At 49.1% G+C, this 26,367-nt stretch overlaps 1 protein-coding gene across 10 annotated transcripts in view; it reads right to left on the bottom strand.

Annotated features, from left to right (window-relative positions):
- Cux1 (cut like homeobox 1) overlaps positions 1-26,367 on the bottom strand; it is a 422,843-nt gene that overhangs the window by 300,884 nt on the left and 95,592 nt on the right. For all 10 annotated transcript variants that reach the window (XM_045142920.1, XM_045142921.1, XM_045142924.1 and 7 more), the window contains one exon: positions 24,978-25,088. In XM_045142920.1, the coding sequence (XP_044998855.1) occupies positions 24,978-25,088 (111 nt within the window). The remainder of the gene's footprint in view (positions 1-24,977; positions 25,089-26,367) is intronic.

Here is a 26,367-nt window from a genome sequence, read left to right as displayed (position 1 = left end):
CTTAACATTCCTGAATCAATATTGGTCAATATTGGTCATCTGTGCTATTCAGGGCAAAGAAACCTAGCTACATTGTTTTAGCAAGCTAAGTGCTTGGATGTAAGATTAACTTCAAGGCAAATTACAGGACAGGAACTTATCAGTAAAAGCATTTCACAGCAATATTCTCAGAAAAGTTATTTGAAAGGTCCATAAGTATTCCCATAGTTTCTCCCGTAATTCCTTTGCATTTTCCATTTTCAGTTTGTTCTTATAGTTCATCCCCACAGAAGTGGAGGTGACTTGCTTAAGCCCTGCAATTTCAGGAGCTGTGAACCTGAACGTTGACTTTGCAGCTTCGAGGTAGATAGCTGGTCCTGTGTGGTTTCAGAAGGTGGCTCAGGGAGGCCAAGGTCCAGATGGAGCCCAGTGAGCAGAATCCCCATCAGGAGGTCAGGAGGCTCTGCAGTGTGGGCACCAGGGCTTGAGCAGGGTCCGTCTGCCCCAGGCAGACAGTTGTACTGTCCCCTACCGACCACAGCCCACACTGAGAGTCTGCTGGCCCCGGGGGACAGGTAAGCGCGTCCCTCCTCCAGGTAAACTCAGGTCACACCCAGAAACTAGCTGGCATGGCTCATGCTCTGTCACCTATGAGCTGCTAGCCCCCTGGAACCCAGTTCCTTCTGCTCCCAGCCTCAGGGAGCTTGACCTTGAACTTGCTCTCGAACGACTTCCAGGCCTCTCTTCAAGTTCCACCTTTCTCCCAACCCTATCCCACCTGAAACTGAAATCAGGGCTCCTGTACTGGAGCAGGACAAACACCTCAAGCCCGTTGTGACTTCTCTGACTGCCACCATCTCCTTCCCAGCCTTGCCTGGGACAACTCCATGCTACCTTCTGAATGTCATTTTCCTACAATGGAAGGTAAGCGCCCCAGGACGAGAGGTAGATGGTCGGCTTGCTGTGAGCCTACGGGGCTGCAGGGGGTCACAATATGAGGTCCTTGTTTGGATAAGACATGACCATTACTTCAGGAGGATGGAGAGTTTGAAGCCCACCCAAAATACCTAGCAAGAGCCTGGCATAAGCAAACAAACAAACGCATGCCAGGGAGCTGGCTCAGCTGGTAAAGGGCTGCTGTGCAAGCATGAGGGCCAGAATTCACTGCTCAGCACCCACATAATAGCCGGGTGGGCCTCTAATCCCAGCTCTGGGGAGGCAGAGGCAGGGCACTCCCTGGGGTTTTACTGGCCAGCTAGTCTGGCCTGACTGATGAGCTCCGAGCCAATGAGAAACCATGTCTCAAAGGAGGTGGAAAGCAATCCTGGGCATGACACCCAAAGGTTGTCCTTTGGCCTCCATGGGCATCACACAATTGCACAAAACACACGGGATGAAAAGAGAGCAAGCATTTTTCTCAAAACTTCCTTACAGCACTGTCCATGCTGCCCTGCCTCCGCTTCTGTTCCCCAAACACCCACCTATCCTCCAACATGACTCCACATATGTCCTGCAGTGCCTCTCATGAGCACGCAACCTCTGAAGCTTAGCAAGGCCTCAGTGCAGAGCCCACGGTCTGCAGCAGGGCCTGAGCCTGGCCGCTGCCACCATGCCCAGTTCACTCCGCCAATCTCCCAAACAGCCACTAGCCCTCTAGATTATTTATTTATTTTATTTTGTCATTTAATGCTTCTTGGTGGTGGCGGGGGGGGGGGGGGGTGGGCCTGCCGGGGGTAGAACCCGTGTCCTCCACAAGTAGACAAGCCTCAACCACTGAGCCATGCCCTTAGCTCTCGCTGGAAGATTCCGGACAGGCTCCCCAGTACCTAGCCGTACCCCTGGGGGACTGACTGTGGGCCAGCCCTCTACCACTGAGCCTCGCCTACTTTCCTGTGGGTGTCCACAGGAGGAGTCAGTGGGGTTGACTGCAGGACTGTGATGCGAGCGGAGGCGGGTCTCCTGGAGCACCTTGGGCTCCCGCTCCAATCTGTGGCCTCTGATGGCACTCGGACCACCTCGCCACTGCTCCCCTCCTCCGCCGTCGCCTCCCTCTTCCCCACGCGCCATTTGCTACCGCTTCCGCCCTCCTCGTGTGAAGCGTGTGAAGCACCGAGCACAGCTCGCCGTACTTTGGCCGGGGGCTGACTTGAAGCAAACCACGAGTTTGCTTTGGAAGCGAGTTAACAGGGAAAGCTGGAAGGAGCCTGTGGGGCGATAAACACCTCCCTCCTCCCTTCCCAGGCGCTGGCACAGCACTCTCCCTTGCTGGAAGCACTTTCAGAGACACAAGCAAAGAGCCAGTGGCCTGGGGACGGGAGACAAGGCCCAGAGGTATCACAAGCAGAAGAAAAGTTCCTAAGGGGACATAATCCGCTTTGGACCCACTGGAACTTAAGAGTGTTTCTCACACGCTAGAAGAAGAGGCCAGGCGCGCTCCTGAGAATGAGCCGCCAGCGCTACCCCTGGGAGCTTCGGGAGGAGGCTCGCTTAGAGCCCAAACCAAGTCATTCTGACACTGTGCAGGGTTTTCTGAGTGATGCACCAAACAATCGCCTCTGTTCACGAGGTAACGGGGAAAACAAGGCACTTTAAACACAAGCATGGGAGCCGGGTGTGGTGGCGCACGCCTTTAATCCCAGCACTCCGGAGGCAGAGGTAGGAGGATCGCTGTGAGTTCGAGGCCACCCTGAGACTACACAGTGAATTCCAGGTCAGCCTGAGCTAGAGCAAGACCCTACTTCGAATAACCCCCCCCCAAAAAAAAAAACCAACCAAACAAACAAAACAGCATGGGGCTGGGCAGATGGCTCAGGAGAGGAAGCACTTGCCTCTTAGGCTGAAATACTGGAGTTTGGTCCCCAGGCCCCTGAAATCCCAGCATGCTGACACTGATAACAAGACGGGGGCTGAGACAGGAGAATTTCCTGAAAGCTCACGGTGAGCACAGGCGAGAATCCAGAGAGAGAAGCCCCGCCTCAAATGAGGAGAACAGGCAAGGGCCGACATAAGACGTCATCCTCTGACCTCCTCCACACGGCGCCATGGCATATGCCCACCACCATACGCCGGCACATAAATAAGTAATTTTAAAATTAAATCTCTGTGGAGTTCAAGGCCAGCTTGCACCTAGAAACAAGTTCCAGGTCAGCCTGACCCAACTTTGAAAAAACAAATATTAATAAAAAAAAGAAATAGCAACAACAGAAAGGAGAGTGGAGAGGGCATGGTGGGTTCAAAGTAAACCTAGGCTACATGGCAAAACCTGTCTCAAAAACCAGAATGGGGGCTCGAGATGTGGCCTAGTGGTTAAGGCACTTGCCTACTCTGGCGGCTTGATTCAGGTGTCCCCCGTAAGCTGAGGTGAATGCAGATTCCGTAGCTCACGGCAATTGGAAATTAAAGCTTCCTAGAGGCGGTGTATTGTTGGGGGTGGGCTTATGGGTGTTATAGCTAGTTTCCCCTTGCCAGTGGTTGGCACGCTCTCCTGTGGCTATGGTCCACCTTATGTTGGCCAGGGGGTGATGTCCACCCTCTCTGCTCATGCCATCGTTTTCCCCTGCCATCATGGAGCTTCCCCTTGAATCTGTAAGCCAAAATAAACCCTTTTTTTTCCCTGAAGCTGCTCTTGGCCGGGTGATTTCTGCCAGCAATGCGAACCTGACTGCAACACCTACAAAGCCAATGGACGCAGGTTCAAATTCCCCAGTACCCACGTAAGGGAGATACACAAGGCGGCGCACACATCTGGAGATTGTTTGCAGTGGCTGGAGTCCCTGGCATGCCCATTCCCTCTCTCTTTCTATCTCCCTGTTTCTCTCTCTCCCAAATAAATAAATAATTGAAATATTAAAAAATGATTTAGTGAGACACAAGCCTATAATCCCCACACTACAGACAAGGAAAGATGCAGGAAGATAAAGACTTAAGGGCCAACGTAGGCTACATAGTGAGTTGGAGGCCAGACTGTCACAGAGTGAGACCCTTGTCTATTTTAACAGTACATAAATAAAAAGAAATAAACCAGGGGGCTTGGGAATGTAGCTCAGTTGGTGGAGCACTGGGGTAACCTGCTTCATGAAGCCCTGGGTTCCATGCCTAGAGCCCCATAAACCAGGTGTGGTGACGCACAGCTATAATCCCAATGCCCGGGGGGTGGGGGCGGGGTGGGGATAAAGGCAGAAAGATCGCTCAAGACCAGTCTTGGCTACTTCATACTGTCTCAAACAACTAAATAATTAGTTAACAAGAAACTTACAATAAGCAAATATGAAATGCAGCACTGCCAGCATTTTTTATGTCACAGGAAGAAATTTCCCAACGTATGTTTTACAGGCACCTGCCGCTGGTCCAGCGTTGGTTTGGTGGTCTTCTTTGAGATGGGAGCTCGCTACGTAGCCCAGGCTGACCCAGGACTCTCCGCCACCCTGCTTTGGCGTGACAAGGGCTGGGACTGAAGGCGGGGGCACTGGGCCAGGCTAGCGCCGTGCTAGGAAGAGTCCCATGCACCCTATTTCTCCAAGTGAAGAGGACCCAGACTTCCCCCGCTACAGGCAAGCTCTCCTTGGGCAAAGACTGGTTCCTGCCCTGAGGGTCCCTGCGGTCTCTGTGACTGCGCAGACAGGCTCGATATGAAAACATCGTTCACCATCGAGTGGGTGGGGGACAGGAGGGAGGACAGCCAAATAAAGCAAACTTCCTCAACAAGCCATAAATGGCCCTTCTGGCTTTTTAACGACCCTTAAGTCACTTTTTAAACATTTCACACTTGAAAACAGAGGACTTTTTCTTATCATCTCAAAGATAGAAAGCTCTAAAAGTTTCTCTAACTTAGGGCTAGAAGACTTTAATTTTTTTTCCGGGGCTGGGGACGGAACCTGGGGCTTTGTACATGCTGGCAAGCACTCCACCACTGAGCTACAACCCAGCTCATAATGGTTAGCTTCGAATGCTCAATTAAAAAAAAAAAAAAAAAGTTAGAAACTCTCACAAACTGGGTATGAAGGTGCATGTCTGTAATCCCAGCATGCGGGACGGGCGAGGCGGAGGGGCTGAGGTAGGAGGATCGCTGTGAATTTGAGGCCAGTCTGGGACCATCAAGTGAGTTCTAGGGCAGTCTGAACTACAGTGAGACCCTGCCTCAAAATAAAGAAAAAGAAGAGAAAAGAAAAAAGAGAAAGGAAGGAAGGAAGGAAAAGGAAAGGAAAGGAAAGAAAAAATAGACAAAGGAAGGAAGGAAAAAGGAAAGGGAAAGGAAGGGGGGAAAGAGGGAGGGAAAGGAAAGGAAAGGAAAGGAAAGGAAAGGAAAGGAAAGGAAAGGAAAGGAAAGGAAAGGAAAGGAAAGGAAAGGAAAGGAAAGGAAAGGAAAGGAAAGGAAAGGAAAGGAAAGGAAAGGAAAGGAAAGGAAAGGAAAGGAAAGAGGAAACAGGAAGACTCGGCCAGGGAGTAATGGTGCGCCCCTGCAAACCCAGCACTTGGGACGTGGAGGCAGGAATTCACAAGAGCCTGGGCTACATATGAGTTGGAGGCAGCCTGTGCCACATGACATGCTGTTTCAAAAGAACAAAAATAAATAAATAAATAAATAAATTTGAAGTGTCAAAAGTAAGCTATAAGCATACGAATGCTCCCTGAACTTTTCTATTTCTGTGTTTAAAAAAAAAAAAAAAGTAATATGCAAAGCCAGCAAATGGGCTTGCTCACCCTTACCTTGTAAGTGAACCAGTTCGCTTCAGTTAAGAAATTTAAAAAGTGCTAACTTGGAAATCTCTATTTTCTTCCTGGTGTTGAGGAGGGAACACAGAGCTTTGTGAATGGCAGGCACGTGTCCTACCACTGAACTACACACTAGCATTTCTTTTTAAAAATTTGATTTATTAATTAGAGAGAGAGAAAAAAAATGGGTGTGCCAGGGCCCCCAGCCATTGCAAATAAACTCCAGACACATGTGCCACCTTGTGCATCTGGCTTATGTGGGTCCTGGGGAATCGAACCAGGGTCCTTTGGCTTTGCAGGCAAGCGCCTTAACCACTAAGCCATTTCTCCAGCCCTCCTCTTTTTTAATTTTCAAGCAAGGTCCCACTAAATAGTTCAGGGTGGCTTTGTTCTGTTACTCTCCCTACCCAAGCCTCCTAAGTAGCTGTGTGACTCACCATGCTTCGCTACAAAGTTTTGACTCTATGCAACATGACTAGCTAGTCAGTGAACCCCAGGGAATCACCCTGTCCCTGTCTCCCATCCATGGGGTTACCAGGACAAGCTGTCATGCCTGGAATTTTGTGAGTGCTGGGAACCCAAAACGCAGGTTCTCATGCTTGTGTGGCAAACATTTTACCCACTGAGACATTACCCAAGCCCTAGTTTCAATTCAAAAAAGAAAGAAAGTAATAAAGTCCATTAAGAAAGCCACAACAATTGATAATGTAAGGATATAGGTATAATATTGTCTACTTAAGAAAACAGTAAATGTCCAGGCTCCAAATTCTTAAAAAAAAAACAAAAAACCAAAAAACTCAGTTCATTATTTAAAACAAAAAAGAACCAACTAAAATGTTCACTTAGTATAAATACTCACAAAGGCTCTGCATTTTTTTAAACCTCCTAGAACCCCTAGAATAATTCCTGCCAACTAAAACACCTACTATGAATTTAGTAATGGGTTACACAAACATAAATTACAAGGCCAGACATTTTAAAAGGAAAAAAAAGGTGATTTATGGACGTGCTGGAGACACGGCAGGATAGAAGCACTATTTCAATTTTCCACACAGTCCTCCACGCTGCAGATGTGCTAATGCAGAAAGAATTTTAGAGTGCAAATGGCTCTCAGCTCTCCTGGTCCTACCCTATCAGTTCCTTTACTTAAAAAGGCTGGCCGACATCCCCACACTTTCACTTAAAAAAAAAAATGAACATAAGCTCAAATGTTTTTATCTGGCTGTAAGTACAAATGGATGGGTTAAAACGAAAGAAATGAGTCTCAAAATCTTATTTCGGTAAAAAGCAAGATATAAATGCAACCTATGTTTATCTCACAGCAACAAAAAATGAAATCAAGTCTTCGGGCGTTCACTTACCATTCCAACCGACCCTGATCACATTTTCACTTTGATTTCTGTACCCTCATTTATACATGTTCACTGGTTGCTTTTTCTAGCCTCGTGTCACCGTCAGAATCAACGTCTTTCTTTTACTATGGCAAAGCAGCCGTAATAATAAGGGAAGACTGTTCGTGGGATGCTTATATACAAACAAGCAACAATGTTCATCTTGGAATTTTAATTCAACGTAACAGAAACCAAGCCCCTTTCCAGACTAGGTCGTGAGAGTGAGCGCACATCACTGGGAAAGCCCCCGTGCACAGCCACAGAGTGGGAATCTTCATTTGTCTTTGCTTTGCCCGAGGTTGATGGCTTTGCACAGGACTGTCTTCCAAGGCACAGCAAAGTGGCCAGCTGAAAACACCCTATAATGAAGTATGCGTGATTTCAAATGCAAAAGAGCATCTGTGTGCCCGTGCCCCACGCACACATGCACACATTAATATGAGTTCCCGGCTCTCTTGATTATGTGCACGCACCTGACCCCGAGGAACCAGGCTGAGACCAGCCCCATATTTCACACAAACCAAACAACCGATAGACAGTAATAGCTCTCCGCTACTGATGACCCGGACCAGAGCTGAAGACGTGCTCCGTCTTCGGAGGGAAACTGTCAATGTTAGGAGGCTCGCAACCGACCTTTCGCCCCATTTTAATCACAGCCACCTATGATAACACAGTGTGGTTTATTTTTATGCCTGGCTCCAGACGAAAATGATCAGTCTTTCAATTCTATTTTGTATCCACACAATGAGCTAGCCTAAGTGAGGCCCCTGAAGGTTTTCATGGGTCCCTTGAGCCCTGTGTGGGATGAAATTCACCCAGGAGTGTGATCTGAAGTTAACTCCTCCAAAACTCACAACGCTTCATTGCATCTGTTCAAATCTACAAATCCAATGAAATGCCACTGACAGTCCATTCTAAGGGGCTGGAGGCAGCTCAGAGGTGAAGGCACTTGCTTCCACAAGTCTGCCAACTGGAGTTGAGGGCCCAGCACCCAGCCAGATGGGAAGTGGCGCAAGTGTCTGGGACAATCGGAGGCACTCAGGAGAATCTTGAAGCTAGTCTGGCTGCAAAAAAGCCAGAGAGACCCTGTCTCAAACAAAGTGGAAGGACCTGAGAACCAATGCCTGGAGTTATCCTCCGACATACACAGTGTGGCATGAAGGCACCCCCTCACTCACATGCACACACCCTTTTCATTTTTATTTTTTTACAATTTCATATAAGAAATTAATTTGGGGGCTGGAGAGATGGCATAGTGGTTAAGGCATGCATTTGCCTGCAAAGCCAAAGGATCCCAGTTCGATTCTCTAGGACTCATGTATGCCAGATGCACAAGAGGGTGGGTGGGGGGGGCGCATACATCTGGAGTTCATTCACAGTGCCTGGAAGCCCTGTCACACCCATTCTCTCTCCCTCTCTCTGCTTCTTTCGCTCTAAATAAATAAATAATATATATATGTGTGTGTGTGTATATATATATGTATTAGCTGGGAGTGGTGGCGCACGCCTTTAATCCCAGCACTCAGGAGATAGAGGTAGGAGGATCGCCGTGAGTTCGAGGCCACTCTGACACTACACAGTGAATTCCAGGTCAGCCTGAGCTACAGTGAGACCCTGCCTTGAAAAACAAACAAACAAAAAAACCAAATATATATACGGGCTTTTTTATGGAGCTGAGCATGATAGCACAAATGTCTCTCAGCTATTTAAAAGATGGAGGCAAGTTCAGCCTAGGCAAATTAGGTATAAACCCTGTTTTATGATAAAAAGTAAAAAGAGAGCCGGGGATGTAGCTCAGTAGTAAGTTTAAAAAAAAAAAAAATCTTCCCTTCCATGTGCAAGGTCCTAGATATAATCCTCAATACTGCAAAAACAAAATACACACACACACACACAAAGGAAAATGAAGAAAAGGAGGGAGAAGGTAGTGAGGAAGGGAGAGAGGGAAGCATAAAGAGCTGTGGGTGCAGTGGCCGAGCACTTGCCTAGCGTGCATGAGGCCCTGAGTCCAACCAAGAGTACTTCAAAGGGGGCTGGAGAGATGGTTTCATGGTTAAGGCACTTGCCTGCAAAGACTAAGGACCCAGGTTCGACTCCTCAGAATCCACGTAAGCCCAGATGGGCTTGGTGGCACACATATCTGGAGTTAGTTTGCTGTGGCTGGAAGCCCTAGCACACACATTCTCTCTCTCTCTCTCTCTCTCTCTCAATAAATAAGTAAAAATAAAAAAGGAAAAATATTTTTTTTAAATGTTTTTATTTGAGAGAGGAGAGAGAGACTTTGTGTGTGTGTCTGTGTGTGTGTGTGTGTGTGTGTGTGAGAGAGAGAGAGAGAGAGAGAGAGAGAGAGAGGGAATGGGTATGCCAGGGTCTCCAGCCACTGCAAATGAGCTATAAATGCACATGCCACCCTCTGCATCTGGCTTACATAGGTCCTGGGGAACCGAACTGAGGTCCTTTGGTTTTGCAGGCAAATGCCTTAACCACTAAGCCATCTCCCCAGCCCCTAAAAGTATTTAAAAATAAAAAAAAGAATACCTCAAAGGAAGGGAAGAAGGAAGAAAGGGAAAGAGGGAGGGAAAAAGAAAGAAGAGAAAGAGGGAAAGGAAAAGAAAAAAGAAATAAGTTTTGAGGGTTAGGGAGTTAAAACAGAGATTCAGCATTTGTCTAGCAAAGTGTGAGGCACTGAGGTCCCTTGCATCAAACAAATAAAATTAAGACTTCTCAAAGTACAGCTGAGAAAAGTGTCCATAAGTTTCATGGGCTAATAAAGTGTTAGGCTCAACCCAGAAGACACTGAAAAACAACGATCATGGGGCCCCTGTCAGACAAGACTCGCCAGTGAGGTGCAAATAAATACCAGAATCATCAAAACAGTGAGTGGCTGGGACAGACTAGGGGCTTAGAAGCAGGTTGTGGTGGCTGACAGAAACACGGGACAACTCACTGGGCAAGCAGGGACTGAACATTCATTCACTGGTTCTTGGAGGGACAAAGGTCTCTAATGGGAGAGGATAAACCAACGCCCACAGACAACTACACACATAGGATTGTCACAGGCCCAATGTGGAAAGCAAAATCATGCACAGTAGTCGGGCGTGGTAGTGCACGCCTTCAATCCCAGCACTCGGGAGGCAGAGGAAGGAGGATCGCTGTGAGTTCAAGGCCATCCTGAAACTACACAGTGAATTCCAGGTCAGCCTGGAATAGAGTGAGACCCTACCTTAGGGGGTGGGGGAGAAGAACCTATGGAGGCCAGATGCACAAGGTGGTGCATATGTCTGGAGTTGGTCTGCAGTGGTTGGAGGCCTTGGCACACCCAATCTCTCTCTCAAATAAATAAATAAAAAAAAAGAGAGAGATGCAGTCGGGCGTGGTGGCGCGCGCCTTTAATCCCAGCACTCGGGGGGCAGAGGTAGGAGGATCGTTGTGAGTTCGAGGCCACCCTGAGACTCCATAGTGAATTCCAGGTCAGCCTGGGCTAGAGTGAGACCCTACCTTGGGGGAGACCAAAATAAATAAATAAATAAATAAAAAAGCATGCACAATGGAAAGAACCAGGAGGCTCCTTGGTGACACCAGGAAAGGAGAGGTTCCTGAAAAGAGACAGGGGCAGACCAGTTAGAGGTGCAGCTCAGCTGGCAGAGCCCTTGCCTGAGCCCTGTGCATAAGCCCTGGTTGTAATACCTAGCAGGAATAAACCAGGTGTGCTGACCCAAGCTTGGAATCCTAGCGCCCCAGAAAAGTTGGGAGGATCCAGAATTTAAGGCCATCCTGGGCTATATAGGAGTTCGAGTCTAGCCTGGATGATTATATGAGATCCTGTTTCACGAACAAAACAAACAAAAACCTAAAATTTAATAAAATCCAGTACCAAAAAAAAGTCTCAAAAGTATAAAAACAAAACAAAAAGATCCAGTACAAAATAACCCAAATGGGAAAAAGGGGGGGGGGGGAACCATAAACAAAATAATAAAAAGAAAATCCTCCCTTGCCTGAAAATAAACATATGGGAAACAGTACAAAGTGATGTGCTGTGATTCCGTACTTGGGAGTAACAAAGCAATAGAAGAGGAGGAGGAGGAAGAAAAGGAGGAGGAGGAAGGAAAGAGTATGAAAATGGGCAAGGAATGGCATCAGGAAAGACAGAGGGGACTGTGAAGCTCCTGTACTGACATTTGCCTGCAGTGGAAAGAGGGAAACAGGAAGTGCAGGATTCCAGTTCACACCGTGTAAGCACAGCTCCATTGACTGCAAAGGGCCAGTAAGTAACTGCTTGATGCAAAACGTTTATAGGGCTGGAGAGATGGCTTAGCAGTTGAGTGCTTGCCTGTGAAGCCCAAGGACCCCGGTTCAAGGCTCGATTCCCCGGGACTCACGTTAGCCAGATGCACAAGGGGGCGCATGCATCTGGAGTTCGTTTGCAGTGGCTGGAGGCCCTGGCGCACGCATTCTCTCTCTCTCTTTCAAATAAATAAATTAAAATAAACAAAAAATGTTTATAGAACAGAAACATGACCTGTAACTGAAGAATGCAGTGTTCCTAACAGTACAGAGGCTGGTGTCCCCACCACCTCCAAGCTGGGGTCTCCCAGCAAGAGCTGAGCTGGCAAACTAGGGACACTTCATCCCAGCGCTCTTCGTTAGAGATCCTCTTTGTGCAGAGTCACTGAAAGGACACAGGGCCCAAGCAGAGCTCCAATGGGCCTGCCAGACTAAATTGGGGCCCTCTCCTCTTCAACGTGAAGTGGGGAGTTAAGAAGGGACTGGTCCTGCAATTCTGACTTAAATGCAAAGGGAAGTCTGTCTGTGGAGAAGCCAGGGAGGGGAGGGTGGTGGCGCGGAGCCAGGCTGCCTCTGATGCAGGCGAGGAAGCCCTGGGGACCCATCCTATATAGCAGTCGGTTCTGCACGCCCGGAAGGTGGCCATATCTTCAAGAATCCGGAAGCCCCAGGGATCAGCTCCAGCACTGATCTGCAGTTGGCCCACCTGATTCATAGCTTCTTGCCTGGGATAGACGAGGTGAGGTGATTGATCTCTTCTCTGGGCCTCAATTTCCCCCTATTGGAGACTCACGCTGTACCTACTGCAGAGGGATGCTGTGAGTTAAATCAGGTCTTGAGCTTCGGTGTCTGGAATGGAGCTCCTCATACAGAAAGGCCTCAGTAAATGCCAGCTGCTGTCAGGAGCTGTTCCTACAGCATTTGTGAAGAGACCAGGGAACCTCAAGGTATCCCAGCAGCTCAGGGTCTGTGCAAAGAGCGGCTGCGCACGCAGTCAAGACTCCGGAGCAGGAAACCAAAGAGGGAGCTGACCACGCTCTCAAGGGAAAAGGGGTGTGCTCAATGTGCTGGGTCACTGTGGAGCCCTGACAGGAGGGAGGAGGGGGCCCCGTGGAAGAGGACCCTGGCTGCAGAGCCTGTAAGGGACTCGATAGGCTTGGATCCACAGGCAGAGGGGAAATGGTCATGGAGAGACTAGCATAATTCTTAACAGCGGTCAAAGGAAAGGCGATGGGACTTGGTCAGGTTGCAAACTGAGTCAAGGGCACAACTGGAATTAAACCCCAAGGGTTCTGATTGCAAACGAAAGATTCTTTCAGCCATACCAGCTACCAGGGGTGGCTAATCTTTTGATATTCATCGTCGACAGATGTGTTAGGCTGTATTTATAGCTGTCCTGGGACACACGGGTCCTGCAGGCTGAGGGTTGGACACGCCTGATGGATCATGATGTCTTCCTGCTAAAACTCCAGGCGATGAACAAAACGGTTCCAGTCTGCCAAACAGGCACGCTCACTCCTTGGAAACTTACTTTTTATACAGGTCACATTTGTAAGTTAAGACTCAAGGGCCATATTGGTCAACAATCAGTAAACAGTGGTGACCCCACCTCTTCTAGCCCCACTGTGACCCTGGTGACACAGGCCTGCAATTTCGGGAACTCGGGAAGCCGAGGCAGGATTCCAAGTTCACGATCAGTCTGAGCTATACAGTGAGACTATCTCAAAATAAAAAGTTAAAAGAGGGCTGGGGATATAGCTCTGTGGTATAGCACCTGCCTAGAATCCCCCAGTGAGGAGCATGGGGTGTGCCTCACTTGCTTAGCAGACAGGAGACTAGATTTCATCCCCGGAAACTGGGCAGGGTGACTCACCGTGAGTTTGAGGCCAGTCAGAGCTACAGAGTGAGTTCTATGTCAACCTGGGCTAGAGTGAAAACCTATCTCAAAAAATATATGTAAATAAATAAATGAATAATTCACCCCAGCACACATAATAAATGCACAAACAAACAAATAAATAAATGAAACAAAATCTACTTATGAGCACAATGACGTTCTCCTTTCAAAGCAGTTGACGTTAGTAATGGGTCCTGGAAATGCAGCGGCAGAGGCTCTGCCACTTCCTGACTCTGGGGGTGACCACCGTCACCTTTATTTTCTGCATAGCAATATGGCGGCTCACAGAGGCCTTGACCAACACTCCATGCCATGTGAATCTCCCTACGGTCCTTTCCTTTCGACAGCTGTTAAACGCTCAAATAATATGACCATGATGCTTAAAATAGCCCACTAGAAACTGCGAGACATGAAGGAAGCTCCGCGGCTCAGGAAGGAAGGCAGAGCTGGCCCTGCGGATGCTGCAGCGAGAGCTCAGGCTGTCTGTCATCTGTTGTTCATGGAAAGAGCATGTGGTCTATGGGACTGCGGGACAGCCTCACTGTCTGTCCCCAGGCAATTGAGACAAAACGACAGATTAACTCTTCACAGAGCACCACAGAACTCTCTCTAATGCCAGCATTTAGGTAGTAGGCTTTTTAACACTCAGGTTTAATGACAAGCCCTGGTCTTGGGAAGGCAAGAGACAGATTCTCAGGCCTTTCCACCAAGAGCCAAGAGAGCCAACGGTACCTTCGTTAAAAGAACTTTGAGGGATCCCATTGCTCAACAAGCGACTCAAATTCACCGACGGTGGTTTCTACATCTGCATGAAGACTGTGTGTCTGTGCTTGGAGGGAGGGAGAGAGCAGAGGGGTGTTTTTTTATTCTTATATCCAGAATCCATCCAGTGTCACATTACCCTGCGGTTTTTCTTTTTTGTTTGTTTTGTTTGTCAGGTCTGGGGATCGGAGCCCAGGGGCTCCTACATACTAGACAGGAGATCAACCGCTGAGCCCTGGCCCCTTGCTGGTGGATTCTAGGCTCAACTGCTCTACTGCTAAGCCATGCACCCAGTCCCTCACTGGCAATTCCAGGCAAGTGCTCCACCACTAATCTACGTCCCCTGCCCAGTTTTCCTTACAGGGTCTCCCTACGTTGCCCAAGCTGGCCTCGATCCCACAATCCTGCCTCAGCCTCCCCAGTACCTGGAACGACAAGCTTGCACCACCAGGTCTGGCTGTGTTTTCAGCGTTGATCTCCACTTGACGTTAACTTGTGTCTTGTGTCTTTGCCTGGCCACTGTCTGCCTGTTCCTGCTAGGAGCGTTCTTGCTACACCTTAGCAGCTCAGACTGTTCCGGGGCCCTAGAAAGGTACTGGTACTTACTTGTGGAAGGAGAGACTAGGGTGGAGGAAAGCACAGAGGGAGGGGCTTACTGGGAGCCCTTACTACACGCTCCACACATGCTATTTCACTCCACCCTCCAGCAGCTACGGTGTTTGAGGCTGAGCATCCCTGATGCAAAAAATGCAAAGTCCCGGGCTGAAGAGATGGCTTAGTGGCAAAGACACTTGCCTGTGAAGCCTAAGGATCCTGGTTCGATTCTCCAGGTCCCACATAAGCCAGATGCACAAGGTGGCGGCATGCATCTGGAGTTTGTTTGCAGTGGCCAGAGGCCCTGGTGTGCCCATTCTCTCTCTCCCTCCCTCTCTCTGTCTCTAATAAAAAAAAAAAATATGTATTTTAAAAAATGCAAACTCCCCAATCCCTTAAGATGCTTTTGGATTGTGGATTTGGGATTTGAGATGTATCATCGACAAAGCCTATAGAAATATTCCCAGCTCTAAAAATCTCTAAAAGGAAACACTTCTGTTCCAAACATTGTTAAGTAAAAAGGAAACTCAGCCTGAATCAGTTATTTGTGGTTATAGGGAGGGATCTGTGTGACTTGCTTATTCTAGCTACTGTGACCAAATACTTGACAAGAAGCAACTTAAGGTGGAAGGGTTTTTTTTAATTTTGTTTTGTTTTTGTTTTTGTTTTTTGAGGTAGGGTTTCATTCTAGCTCAGGATGACCTGGAATTCACTATGTAGTCTCAGGGTGGCCTTGAACTCATGGTGATCCTCCTACCTCTGCCTCCCAAGTGCTGAGATTAAAGGCATGCGCCACTACACCTGGTTTGTTGGTTTTTGTGTTATTCTTTTCCTCCTTCTATTTTGGGGGGCTTACAGTTCCAGGAGATAGGGTGCATCGTGGTGGGGGAGGCACAGTGGCCGGGCTCCCAGTGAGATGAATGCCACTTCTCAACCCACTCCCCCAGGACCCCAGCTCATGGAATGCCCCCGCACGACATTTAGGGTAGGTCTTCCCACTTCAATTAACCTAACCTAGAATATCTTTGATAGTTGTGCCCAGAGATTTGTGTTCCTGGTTACTCTAAACCCAGTGAAGTTGACAGCCAAGATTAACCAACCAGGGTCCAAGACTTAGAACGGTGACCTGCTCAGGGTCAAGAAGTCTGAATAGCCACACTATCTGGCCTAGACATGGACACTGACCACCCAGGACAGCCACAACACTTGACCTGGACATGAGCACTGACCATCCAGGACCCCTGGAAACAGTTAGAGAATATGTGCAAGAATTTGGTTAGTGCTTATAGGCATAAGCCAGCAAATTCCTCTACTCTTCAGGTGCCTCCCAAGCCTGCTAGAGAGTGTATTTCTGAAATGTGAAGGAATTCTATGGCTTAAAATGATCGGTTCTCTGTCATATCCCAGGAAGCTTTGCCCCTAAGAACCTTAAGATCCAAGATAACTTCTCAGATTTATAAATTGGCTGAATGTGTTTAATTGGTAACAGTTCACTTTTAATTTTTAAGCTTTTTCCAGTTAACATTTTACTGTATTATAACTTAACGGTGGATGATTCTAGAATGATTAAACACCCAGGCTGATAATTTGGGCTTTTGAATTTTGCCAGCTAGAGTGACCTTCTGACAATGAAGGTGCTAAGGCAAAAGTCAAAATCTGGGGGCTTGGGAGACAGATGGGTAGATAGAGAGCTGGCTATGAGTGTGAGGACCTGAGTTCAAATCCCCCTGCTACACATAAAAGCCAGCGGCTGTAGAGGGCTTGCTTCTGTAGTCCTAGTGCACTGCGGTGAGGAGGGAGGCAGAAACAGGAGAATGTTCCAGAAGCTCGCAAATAAGAGTGGTGAGCAAGGATGAGAAAGTGCCTCAAAATGAGGCGCAAGGCAAGGGCCACCCGGAAAGGTGTCCTCTTGACTTCCACACACATCATGGCGTGTGCCTGCACACCCGCACTCACACACATAGCAAGCAAATAGAGTTTTACAACAGAAAAAGGAAACTGAGGCTGGCATGTTTTCTCAGTTACGTACAATAGTTTCAGACTTGAAGAAACGCTGAAACAAAAGTGAAACCTGACAGGCAAATCCAAGACACACCAGCTTTCTCTGGCCATACGTTGAAATGAAGACAAGGGGTGAGTATACAGTATTGTGTACACACACACACACACACACACACACACACACACACACACACAGACAAGGTCTATTTGTTTGGGACCTAGTATCTGTGGCCTCTGGAATCCCCATGGGATACCACCTTGTGGTTGTAAAGACAGTCCTCAGCCAGGTGATCTGCCTGCTCCCCACCGGGCTGAGACGTCCCCACGGCTCCCATCCCCACGGCTCCCACCAGCCGGCTGTGGCTGCGTGTGTACTTGATGTGCCCCACTGGAGTGGCCACTTTATTTTAAGTGACTCTCTTTTTCCAGGCTGAGTCACTCCCTGTGGTGGCTATAAAAGGCTGTGAGCAGTGACTAAAGGCTCTTGGGCCCCAGCCACAGTTATATATTGCTACCCTCCACTCCCTTACCTTCCTTCTTTTTGTGTTTTTTGAGACAGAATCCCACACTTTACCCCAAGCTGGCCTCCGATTCATAGCAATCCTCCAGCCTCAGCTTCATGAATGCTGAGATTGCGCGTCTGGCTTCATCCTCCATCTGTCTCCACAACAGATGAGGGATCCTAAAGTTCCTGTTCTTTCATTATCTTTATGCCCGAAGAAAGCAGCCCTTCACACGAGAGCTTGGAAACACATACCAAGCAAAGGCCTCCTCCCCGTGCCCCACTGCCCGAGCCCACAGGGCATTAGCAGACCTAGTCAACTTCTACGGAGGCACAAGAATTCCTCCTGCATCATACAGCAAGATACGCAGCTGTTGCCCAAGAACACCCAAGTCGACTGAGTGTGGCGGTGCACACCTGTGATCCCTGAACCTCGGAGGTGGAGGCAGGATAATTAGTTCAAGGTCATCTTTGGGGCCAACCTCGGCAAATGAGACTCTGTCTCAAAACAACAAACTGGGCTGCACAGATGGCTTAGCGGTTAAGGCGCATGCCCGCAAAGCCTAAGGACTCATATTCAACTCTCCAGGTTGCACGTAAGCCTGACGCACAGTGAAGCAAGCATGCAAGGTTGCACATGCACACAAGGGGGCGCCCGTGTCTGGAGTTGGATTGCAGTGGCTGGAGGCCCTGGTGCATCAATTCTCTCTCTCTCTCCCCCTCTCTCCCTCCCTCTCTCTCTCTCTCAAACAGGCAGTCTATGGGGCTTGCCTAAAAAAAAAAAAAAAAAAAAAAAACCACCAACAAAGAATGTAAAAGTCAGAAAAGCAGCCAAGGCCCAGCATGGAAACGGCAGGTTGACACTCTGGCACCCAGGAGGGACAGACGGCTCCGTAGGTAAGGCACTGGCTGTCCAGGCATGAGCTCCTCGATGCGGATCCCCAGGACCCAAGTAAAATGCCAGGCACGCTGTCACCTGCCTGTTATCTCAGAACTAGGGACTAGGGACGTGGAGCTGGGGAGACCCTGGAGCATGCTGGCTAGTTTGTCCAGCCCCACCAGTCCACCAGTGAGTTCTGGCTTCAGTGACAAACTCTTTGTCTCAAAAAAAAAAAAAAAAAGAAAGAAAGAAAGAAAGAAAAAGAAAAAAGAAAAGAAAAGAAAGACAGAAAAGAATAAAGGCTGGAGAGATGGCTCAGCACTTAAGGTGCTTGCCTGCAAAGCCTAAGGCCCCATGTTTGATTCCCCAGTGCCCACGTAAGCAAGATGCACAAAGTGGTGTATCTCTCTGTCCCCCTCCAATAAATAAACAGAATTAAAAAGTGAAAACAAAAATAAATAAATCAAACAGGGTGGAGAGTGATAAAGGAAGATGCTTGATGTTAACTTCTGACTTGCGCAGGCACCTGCACACATACATATCAACACACAGACACGCACATAAATGGGGGGGGGGGATGCTGACAGGTGGGAAATGAAAGCCAAGGGCTACATCACTTGAAACGGGGCATGCCTGGTCAGATCTAGGGCCTTACTGGGGCCCACCTAGCCTAGGAAGGGAAACGTGGGGGGGGGGGGAGAAAGGCTGTCTCCCACGCTGGCCTCGTCACCAAGGAGGTGATCTCCCCAAAAGAGAGGGCTGGGGCCGAACTGTGCCGCTAACGGAGGAGCAAGGGGAGGTGGTGAGAGGAAGGCGTCACCTGCCTTGGGGCAGGCGCAGGCGGGACTGTGGGCCAGCACGCGTGCTCCAGCGAGCAGAGCAGGCTGAGGGAGCGGGACAGCCCGGCAGAAGGTGTCTGAGCAGCGGCGACAGGGGGCTCGGCTTGCCTCACAGAGCTGCTGAGGTAGAAACGGGACGGGGGCGCTGGGCCCCAGGCGGGTGGCACGGTGACTCAGCTTTCCTCATGGAAACCATCCGGTTCACTGCAGAGAAGCCTAAGCCAGGCAGGTAAAGGCTTTCGGACAGACACCTCAGAAACCACCGAGGCAGAACAGGACGTGCGGATGTGACACGCACACCCTCGAAGGGCGGCAGAAGGAAGCGACCAGCTCCCGGGAGAAGCTGCGCTGTTTTGGTCTCCAAACATCGCGCTCAAAGACCACAGTCCCGGTGTGAGGGCTGCGTCTCAGGACTGGGTCGGCGGTGTCCTTTCTCTGACTGACTCCTCAGTCCCCAACCTGACTGGCCATTTTCTAGCCACCTAACGCCCTGTGCTGAGCCAGCGAGGGTCCCGAGTCACAGGGCGCTTTCCCCGCTCTCCGCCCTCAGGGCCACTTCTGGGCTGGCCGGGGACCCTGGCTCGCAGGAAGTCGCTAGGAGCACAGACTCCACAGGCAGACAGGCTGGGTTTGAGCCCAACTTACTACAAGGAGCAAACTGCAAACTTAACCAAGTGGGAAAGCAAGAAAAACAAATTGCACATAGAAATTTAAACTTCTGGAGCCATCCTCTCCCTATGTGTGAGAAGTACCACAGCTTGCCAGCGTGTGGCCTTTGCCCATTGAGTTCGTGGGACAAAGACAGGGTAATGCAGTTCTGCTCACAGGAAACAGAGTGGCGAATCCACAGACTATGTGTGAGGAAGTATGAGAAAAGGACCTGCTTACAGAGTACAGGACACACACACACACTTTTAATGCCAACTGGCTTCTAGAAAGCTGCTGCTGTTTGGGAGGGAAACTGGTCAAGCACAGGAGTGGTGTCACTATAGCCAATAGAGCCCTTTGTCAACACTAGAAATAGAGCTCCCACCTAGAATCCCCCAGTGAGGGGCTGGGGTCATGGCTCAGTGGTAGAGCTCCTGCCTAGAATCCCCCAGTGAGGGGCTGGGGTCATGGCTCAGTGGTAGAGCTCCTGCCTAGAATCCCCCAGTGAGGGGCTGGGACGTGGCTCAGTGGCAGAGCTCCTGCCTAGAATCCCCCAGTGAGGGGCTGGGGGCATGGCTCAGTGGTAGAGCTCCTGCCTAGAATCCCCCAGTGAGGGGCTGGGGGCATGGCTCAGTGGTAGAGCTCCTGCCTAGAATCCCCCAGTGAGGGGCTGGGGGCGTGGCTCAGTGGTAGAGCTCCTGCCTAGACTCCCCCAGTGAGGGGCTGGGGGCGTGGCTCAGTGGTAGAGCTCCTGCCTAGAATCCCCAGTGAGGGGCTGGGGCGTGGCTCAGCGGCAGAACACTGGAGGAGCATGCACTAGGCTCTGGGTTCTATCTCTAGCACCATGGGAGAGAGAGGGGGAGGAAAAGAAGAGAGGGGAAGGGAAAGACTGACCAAACAAACAAGGCTATAAAAGCACAAGTGTTTCTCTGCTGTGAGGGTACTAAACCATCTGTGGCTTGCCCAGAGAATACTGCCACCACAGGCATGCAGGTTCCACAGGGGAAAGCTGTGCTAGAAGGTACCAGGCATGTGATGCTGGCACGCGCCATCACCAGAGGGCTGCCTGGTGGGAAAGATCAGGGACTGTTAAGAACAGAGATGGGACTTTCTCCCCAGGCCAGCACTGCCTGGCACATGGAAGGTGGTCCACGAATATCAGAAAAGTGGTTAACTGTCACTGTGTGCCATGCTAGAGAATAATTTAAAACTGCTTATATTATTTAGAAGTTTGGGCTTTTTTTAAGTCCCCCAAACTGTCTTTTAGGGGGAAAAAATAACTGCACCTGTGGTATTACATAATGTTTCAAGCGAATGCTCTTTTCGTTTCTTATTTGTATAGTACTGGAGATATTGCCAAGGGCGTCCTGCTTGCTAGACAAGTCTTCCACCACTGAGCTACGTGATGGTCTTTGTTTGATCTGTCATGTTGAGGTGGGGTCTTGCGAAATTGTGCAGGCTGCCCTGGAATTCACTCTGCAGCCCAGACTGGCTGTGGACTCGAGATCCTCCTACCACAGCCTCTCGAGTAGCTGGGGTGCAGGTGTGCGCCTGCACACCCAGCTTTCAAGTTAACATTGCTAACACACACTGGACAGTTTCTAGGTGTCAGGAGCACGGGGCGCCCTTCACATGCACGTAGGAACGTAGATATCTGGTATATACACATGTGAGGAGGGCCGTGGAGCTACCTTTGCACTTTATCTATTTATTTATTTTGGCTTTTCGAGGTAGGGTTTCCCTCTAGTCCAGGTTGACCTAAAATTCACTATGTAGCCTCAGGGTGGTCTTGAACTCACAACCATCCTCCTACCTCTACCTCCTAAGTGCTGGGATTAAAGGCATGCACCACCATGCCCGGTTACATTTTTTTAAAAAAATTTATTTATTTACCATTTTGAGAGAGAAAGAGATAGATAGAGACAGACAGACAGATGTAGAAATAATGGATGCACCAGGGCCTCTAGCCACTACAAACTCCAGACACAAGTGCCCTCTTGTGCATCTGGCTTACATGGATACTGGGGAATTGAACATGGGTCCTAGGGTTTCACAGGCAAATGTCTTACCCACTAAACCATCTCTCCAGCCCATATATACATACATACACACACACACATACACACACACACACACACATACATATATTTATTTATTTTTTTTAATTTTTTAATTTTTATTAACATTTTCCATGATTATAAAATATATCCCATGGTAATTCTCTCCCTCCCCACCCCCACACTTTCCATTTGAAATTCCATTTTCCATCATATTATCTCCCCATTACAATCCATATATATATTTAAATAGATGATAACATTGAATCTTTGGGAGGTATCCTACTTTGCCTAAAGACACACAGCCACTAAGTCACCTCCTGTAAAGAACAGAGAATAGACTCAAAATGACCTGTGCCCACAATAAGCGAGTGATTAGTAATTCCCCAGGGCGGGCTGGGGCTGTAGCTTCATTGGTGGAGTGCCTGCCTCACAACCGCTGATCTTTGGGTTCCACCCTCAGCACACTAGAAACTGGCTGTAGCAGTACACGCCCACCTATCATCCCAGTGTTCCAGAGATGAAGGCAGGATGATCAAGAGTTCTAGGTCAAGCTGGGCGCGGTGGTGCACACCTTTAATCCCATCACTCGGGAGGCAGAGGTAGGAGGATTGCCATGAGTTCGAGGTCACCCTGAGAATATAGAGTGAATTCCAGGCCAGCCTGGGCTAGAGTGAGACCTGTCCTTGGGGGAAAAAAAAAAAAGAGTTCTAGGTCTTACTTTGCTACATAGCAAGCTTGAGGATAGCCTGAGCAACAGAAAAATCGATCAAGAGAAGGAGGAAGGGCAGGAAAGAAGGAAGAAGGGAAGGAGGGAAGGAAAGAGAAAGAAATCCATTGGGAATGGCAGTTTCATAAGTAAATTTAATGATCTTTTCCTTAGAAACAACTCTTTGATTCAAAGAAAATGTGTACAACTTTACTTGCAATATCTAAAAACTTCAACATCTAAGTTAACTGCAAGTTTTAGATTAACAGATATAACCAGTAATAGTAAACGACTGTGACTGTAATAATCTAGTGACATAAAGCTGCAATTTTCAAAATTCACTGGGAACAAAACACCTTTGACCCTCCAGCCATCTGAGCCCTGACCAGTCAGTCACACAGCACTCCAGCCACACCAAGACACAAGTCCTCCTCAAGCTAGAGCCATCCTCCTGCGCGAACCTTTGATGTGCCCAGCTCTGCTTATGAGACCAGTTGCACAATCAACAGACGCTGCTTGTCCAGGGCAGACAGGGAAATTGCACAGCAATCGACACACACGTCCCAGAGTCAGCATGAATGCAGGCTCCCTGAAAGCAGGGCCCTGGTCCTCACTGGGCCAGGGATGCTGTCCTTGACCTCAAATCAAAGATTTAGGGTGTCCCAAGCAACATTCTAAGCAAGCTTCATTTTCACACGTCCCATGTCCACAAGTGCTCCTGCAAGTCATAAGATAATCGGCCGGCAGCATAAGCAGAGGAAGTGACCAATGTCACAAAGATGTCTCCATGAAACCCCAAGCAGCGTGATTATCCCATACTGCCACTGGGCCCCACATATACAGGCACACACAGACTCCCGTGGTATCTAAACCCCATTCCCGTGTGCCATCAGAGCACCTCACGTCTCCCCTGTGGGCATCCCAGAGGACCCTGGCTGCAGCTGCCCTCCTCCGTCCTCAATCTGGCCTTAAGAATCTTTAAATTTTTCAAGCAGAACATTCTTGCTAAAACCAGTTTTGATGGTGCAGGCCTATTATCCGAGGACTCAGGAGGCTGAGGCAACCTGGGCTATGTGGGTAGGAAAAACAAAAATCCAAATTGAATAACAACAACAACGAACTTAAAGGACCTGGCTGGTGTCATGACTGAAACAGTGCTCACGTTGGGGTTGCCACAAGGACCCACAGTTTTCAACCTGCCCTGAAGTTAATCTTACAGCCATGCAACCCGCTTGAAGCAACGTGACTGTTTCCTCTGCCTTGGTGGACCTTTGGTCGAAGAGCACAGGCGACCAATAGTGACCAGCACTGTTTAGAGATGCTGGCTGATCCAATCTGTGCTCTTTGCCCATTTCCTCAGACCTGGTGGTGCTCGTGACCTAGAACAAGCTGGCAGGCATGAGAAGTGCCCACCACAGGCGTGACGACAACATGGTCAGTCATGAAAGTAATGAATTGCCCACGGAACTGCCCAAACCCAGTGAAGACAGCATGTGGGCTTGGTGTGATGGACTCTGAACAGTGTCTACGTGTGTGTTCTAGATCAGCAGAGCTCAGCAGGTCTTACACTTAATCCCTTCCTTTAACAAATGTTTACAGGATTATTCCAAATCAAAGTTCCACTCACATTTGCTTGTCCTTTTCCCATGTAATACTGATTTTTCATGCACTACATTCCTCTTTTTTTGCACTTCAATAAAAACACCGATGAGCGCCTGTCAGCGGAGTCACAGCCACGGAGACATCAGAGCCGTGGGTCCGCAGAGCAGCACCGGGCTCGCTCTTGGTTTAAACAGCTCCAAGGCTCTATTTCCCTCCTTTCAGGCTCTGCTCGGAGAAGCAGCTAGCCTACTGTTGGGCAAATAAATCCAAGAGTTAGTTTCTATAGTTCCAGGGCTTTGGCCCCTCCCTCAATTGGGCAGGTGGCACTATTCCATGGGCAGGGAATCCAGACGCTGAGTGAAGAGGAGAAAGCGAGCTGAGCGCCAGCATTCACCTCTCTGCTTCCCGATTTCAGATGCGATGTGACCAGCCGCCTCCTGCTCCAGCCACCAGGCCTCATGCTCCAGGCCTGCTATGATCAACTGTCACCAAAATAAACACAGCCTCCCTCCCCTAACAGTTGCTTCCCTCAGGCACTTTGTCATGGCAACCAGAAGAGTAACTAATACACCTCCCAACACATTCATAGCAGAGAAAACCAGTTTTCTGTGCACACATCCGCTGCCCTTTGTAGCGTATGTTGAAAACACAGGTGCTAGTCAAAGGCCACAGAAGTGAAAACACTGTTTTATAGGTAACATCGACGTAATGCCAGCCCTGGATGTGACTGGCCTCGGCCACTCTGCTGCCCGGCACCATGGAAGCAGGCCTTGAGCCTACTACTGCCCCACAATGTGCTATGAGGGCATTAGTGGCAGCTGTCCTGTGTGGGCAGAGGCTGGCAAGACTGGAGGGTACAACACCGCTCTCATGCGCTGGGCTTGAGCCACATCAGCATTTAGCATTGGCTGGTGTTTTAATGGTTCTAAGTAACCTATCCACGTCCCCGTCCCCAGAGCCTGTGTGGAACCCACACTTTGCCTAGATGGGGACGGGAAGAGCGGAAGAAGGAAGCGAGAGAGAGGCTTGTGATTCAGCTGTCTGATGAACCAGGAAACGTTTGTGACGCCTGAGGATCGTGGGATCCCCTTCTGAGGGCCGTGACAGGGCCCCGGCTCACCTCTGGAGTGTTCTTCTTGAATTCTCGGCTCTGCTCAATAAGTCTCTTTCTAGATTGTTCGCTCTCATCTTGCCGGTTCGCCAATACTGTTGCGGTGGCATCGAGTTCTCTCTAGAGACACAGGGAAGAAAAGCAAGATTATCATTTACAGTATCTACCAGAAGGGATCAAGTGTACAGTGGACTAGATCAGTAAGGAGAGAAAAACCCCTGGGAACCAACTCTTGGGCAGAAGTGGGGCTCCAGGGCAGGAGCAAAGACAGTGCGTGCAATCTACCCACCCCCAAACAGTTCCAAAGGCACTGCTGGGGAAAAACCAAACTTGCTGGGCATGTTATGTGGTGCACTGGGCACACTGTACAAATGTCTCACCCATGCTACAATCAGAGTGGAGGGCTGGAGAGATGGCTCAGCACCATTTGATTGCAAAGCCTGATGGCCTGGGTTCGATTTCCCCAGTACCCAAGTAAAGCCAGATTCACAAAGTGGTGGAGTAGGTCTGGAACTCATTTGCAGTTGGTAGGAGGCCCTGGTGTGACCATTCTCCACCCTCCCTCATAAAACATGTAAATAAATAAATATGTTTTAAAATACAATCATAATGGGGTCAACACTCCCACAATTACCTCCAAAGAATGGCTCCATGGCTGCTCAGAGCAACATCTCTCTGGGCCTTTCTCCTAAATTCTGACCACCCCCTCAGTGTTGCTAACACAGCGCTTCTCCCTAGAGAACTCTGCCTGGCTGCCCTTCTACAAGATTGGCCTGTGACCTTCAGCAGCTACAACTGTTTGCTTGCATTCAACAAACATTTACTTTAAGCATCCCCTAGATCAGACATCCCAATTAACTTGCTATTAGAGGGAACTCTAAGAGGCAAACGTTTACAATATCCTGTAAATCTTTTGAAGGCAAGGAACCTGACCTTGGGGGTGGTCTCCCAAATATGCCACACACCTTGGATTCTAAGGATCCCTGGTGGTGGGTTCCCTAGAAAAGTCCAGCCAGGAGCTGAGGGGTCTGCTCTGCATGACAAAAAGCCCTCCGCAGTGTCAAGGGACTGGTGCCTGGAGCCTCAGAGGTGCTTCCAGGAAGAGCCACCCAAAGCAGCTCTCCACAGACGAGCCTAGGAGGGAGGTCTAGGCCCAGGACAGGTGGGCAGCCCATGTGGCTGTCCCACCAAATGGCCCGTCGTCTTTTACACTAAGTCAAATGGATTCCGTTACTGAGGACACAGAGGAACCATTGCAAGTGGCTTCTCTATTCATGGCAGAGCCCGCTATCCTGTGGCCAGACAGAGAAGGCTAAAGGCCAGGAGGGCCATCTGGGGTCCACCCACCTCTTGAGGCTCCACTTGCTTTCTTTCTGTCCTTCTCTTTCTTTCAAGACAG

This window comes from Jaculus jaculus, chromosome 2, assembly GCF_020740685.1.
Source record: "Jaculus jaculus isolate mJacJac1 chromosome 2, mJacJac1.mat.Y.cur, whole genome shotgun sequence".
NCBI lineage: Eukaryota > Metazoa > Chordata > Mammalia > Rodentia > Dipodidae > Jaculus > Jaculus jaculus.
The sequence above is the reverse complement of the archived record's forward strand: the minus strand, read 5'-3'. Positions and strand labels throughout refer to the sequence as shown.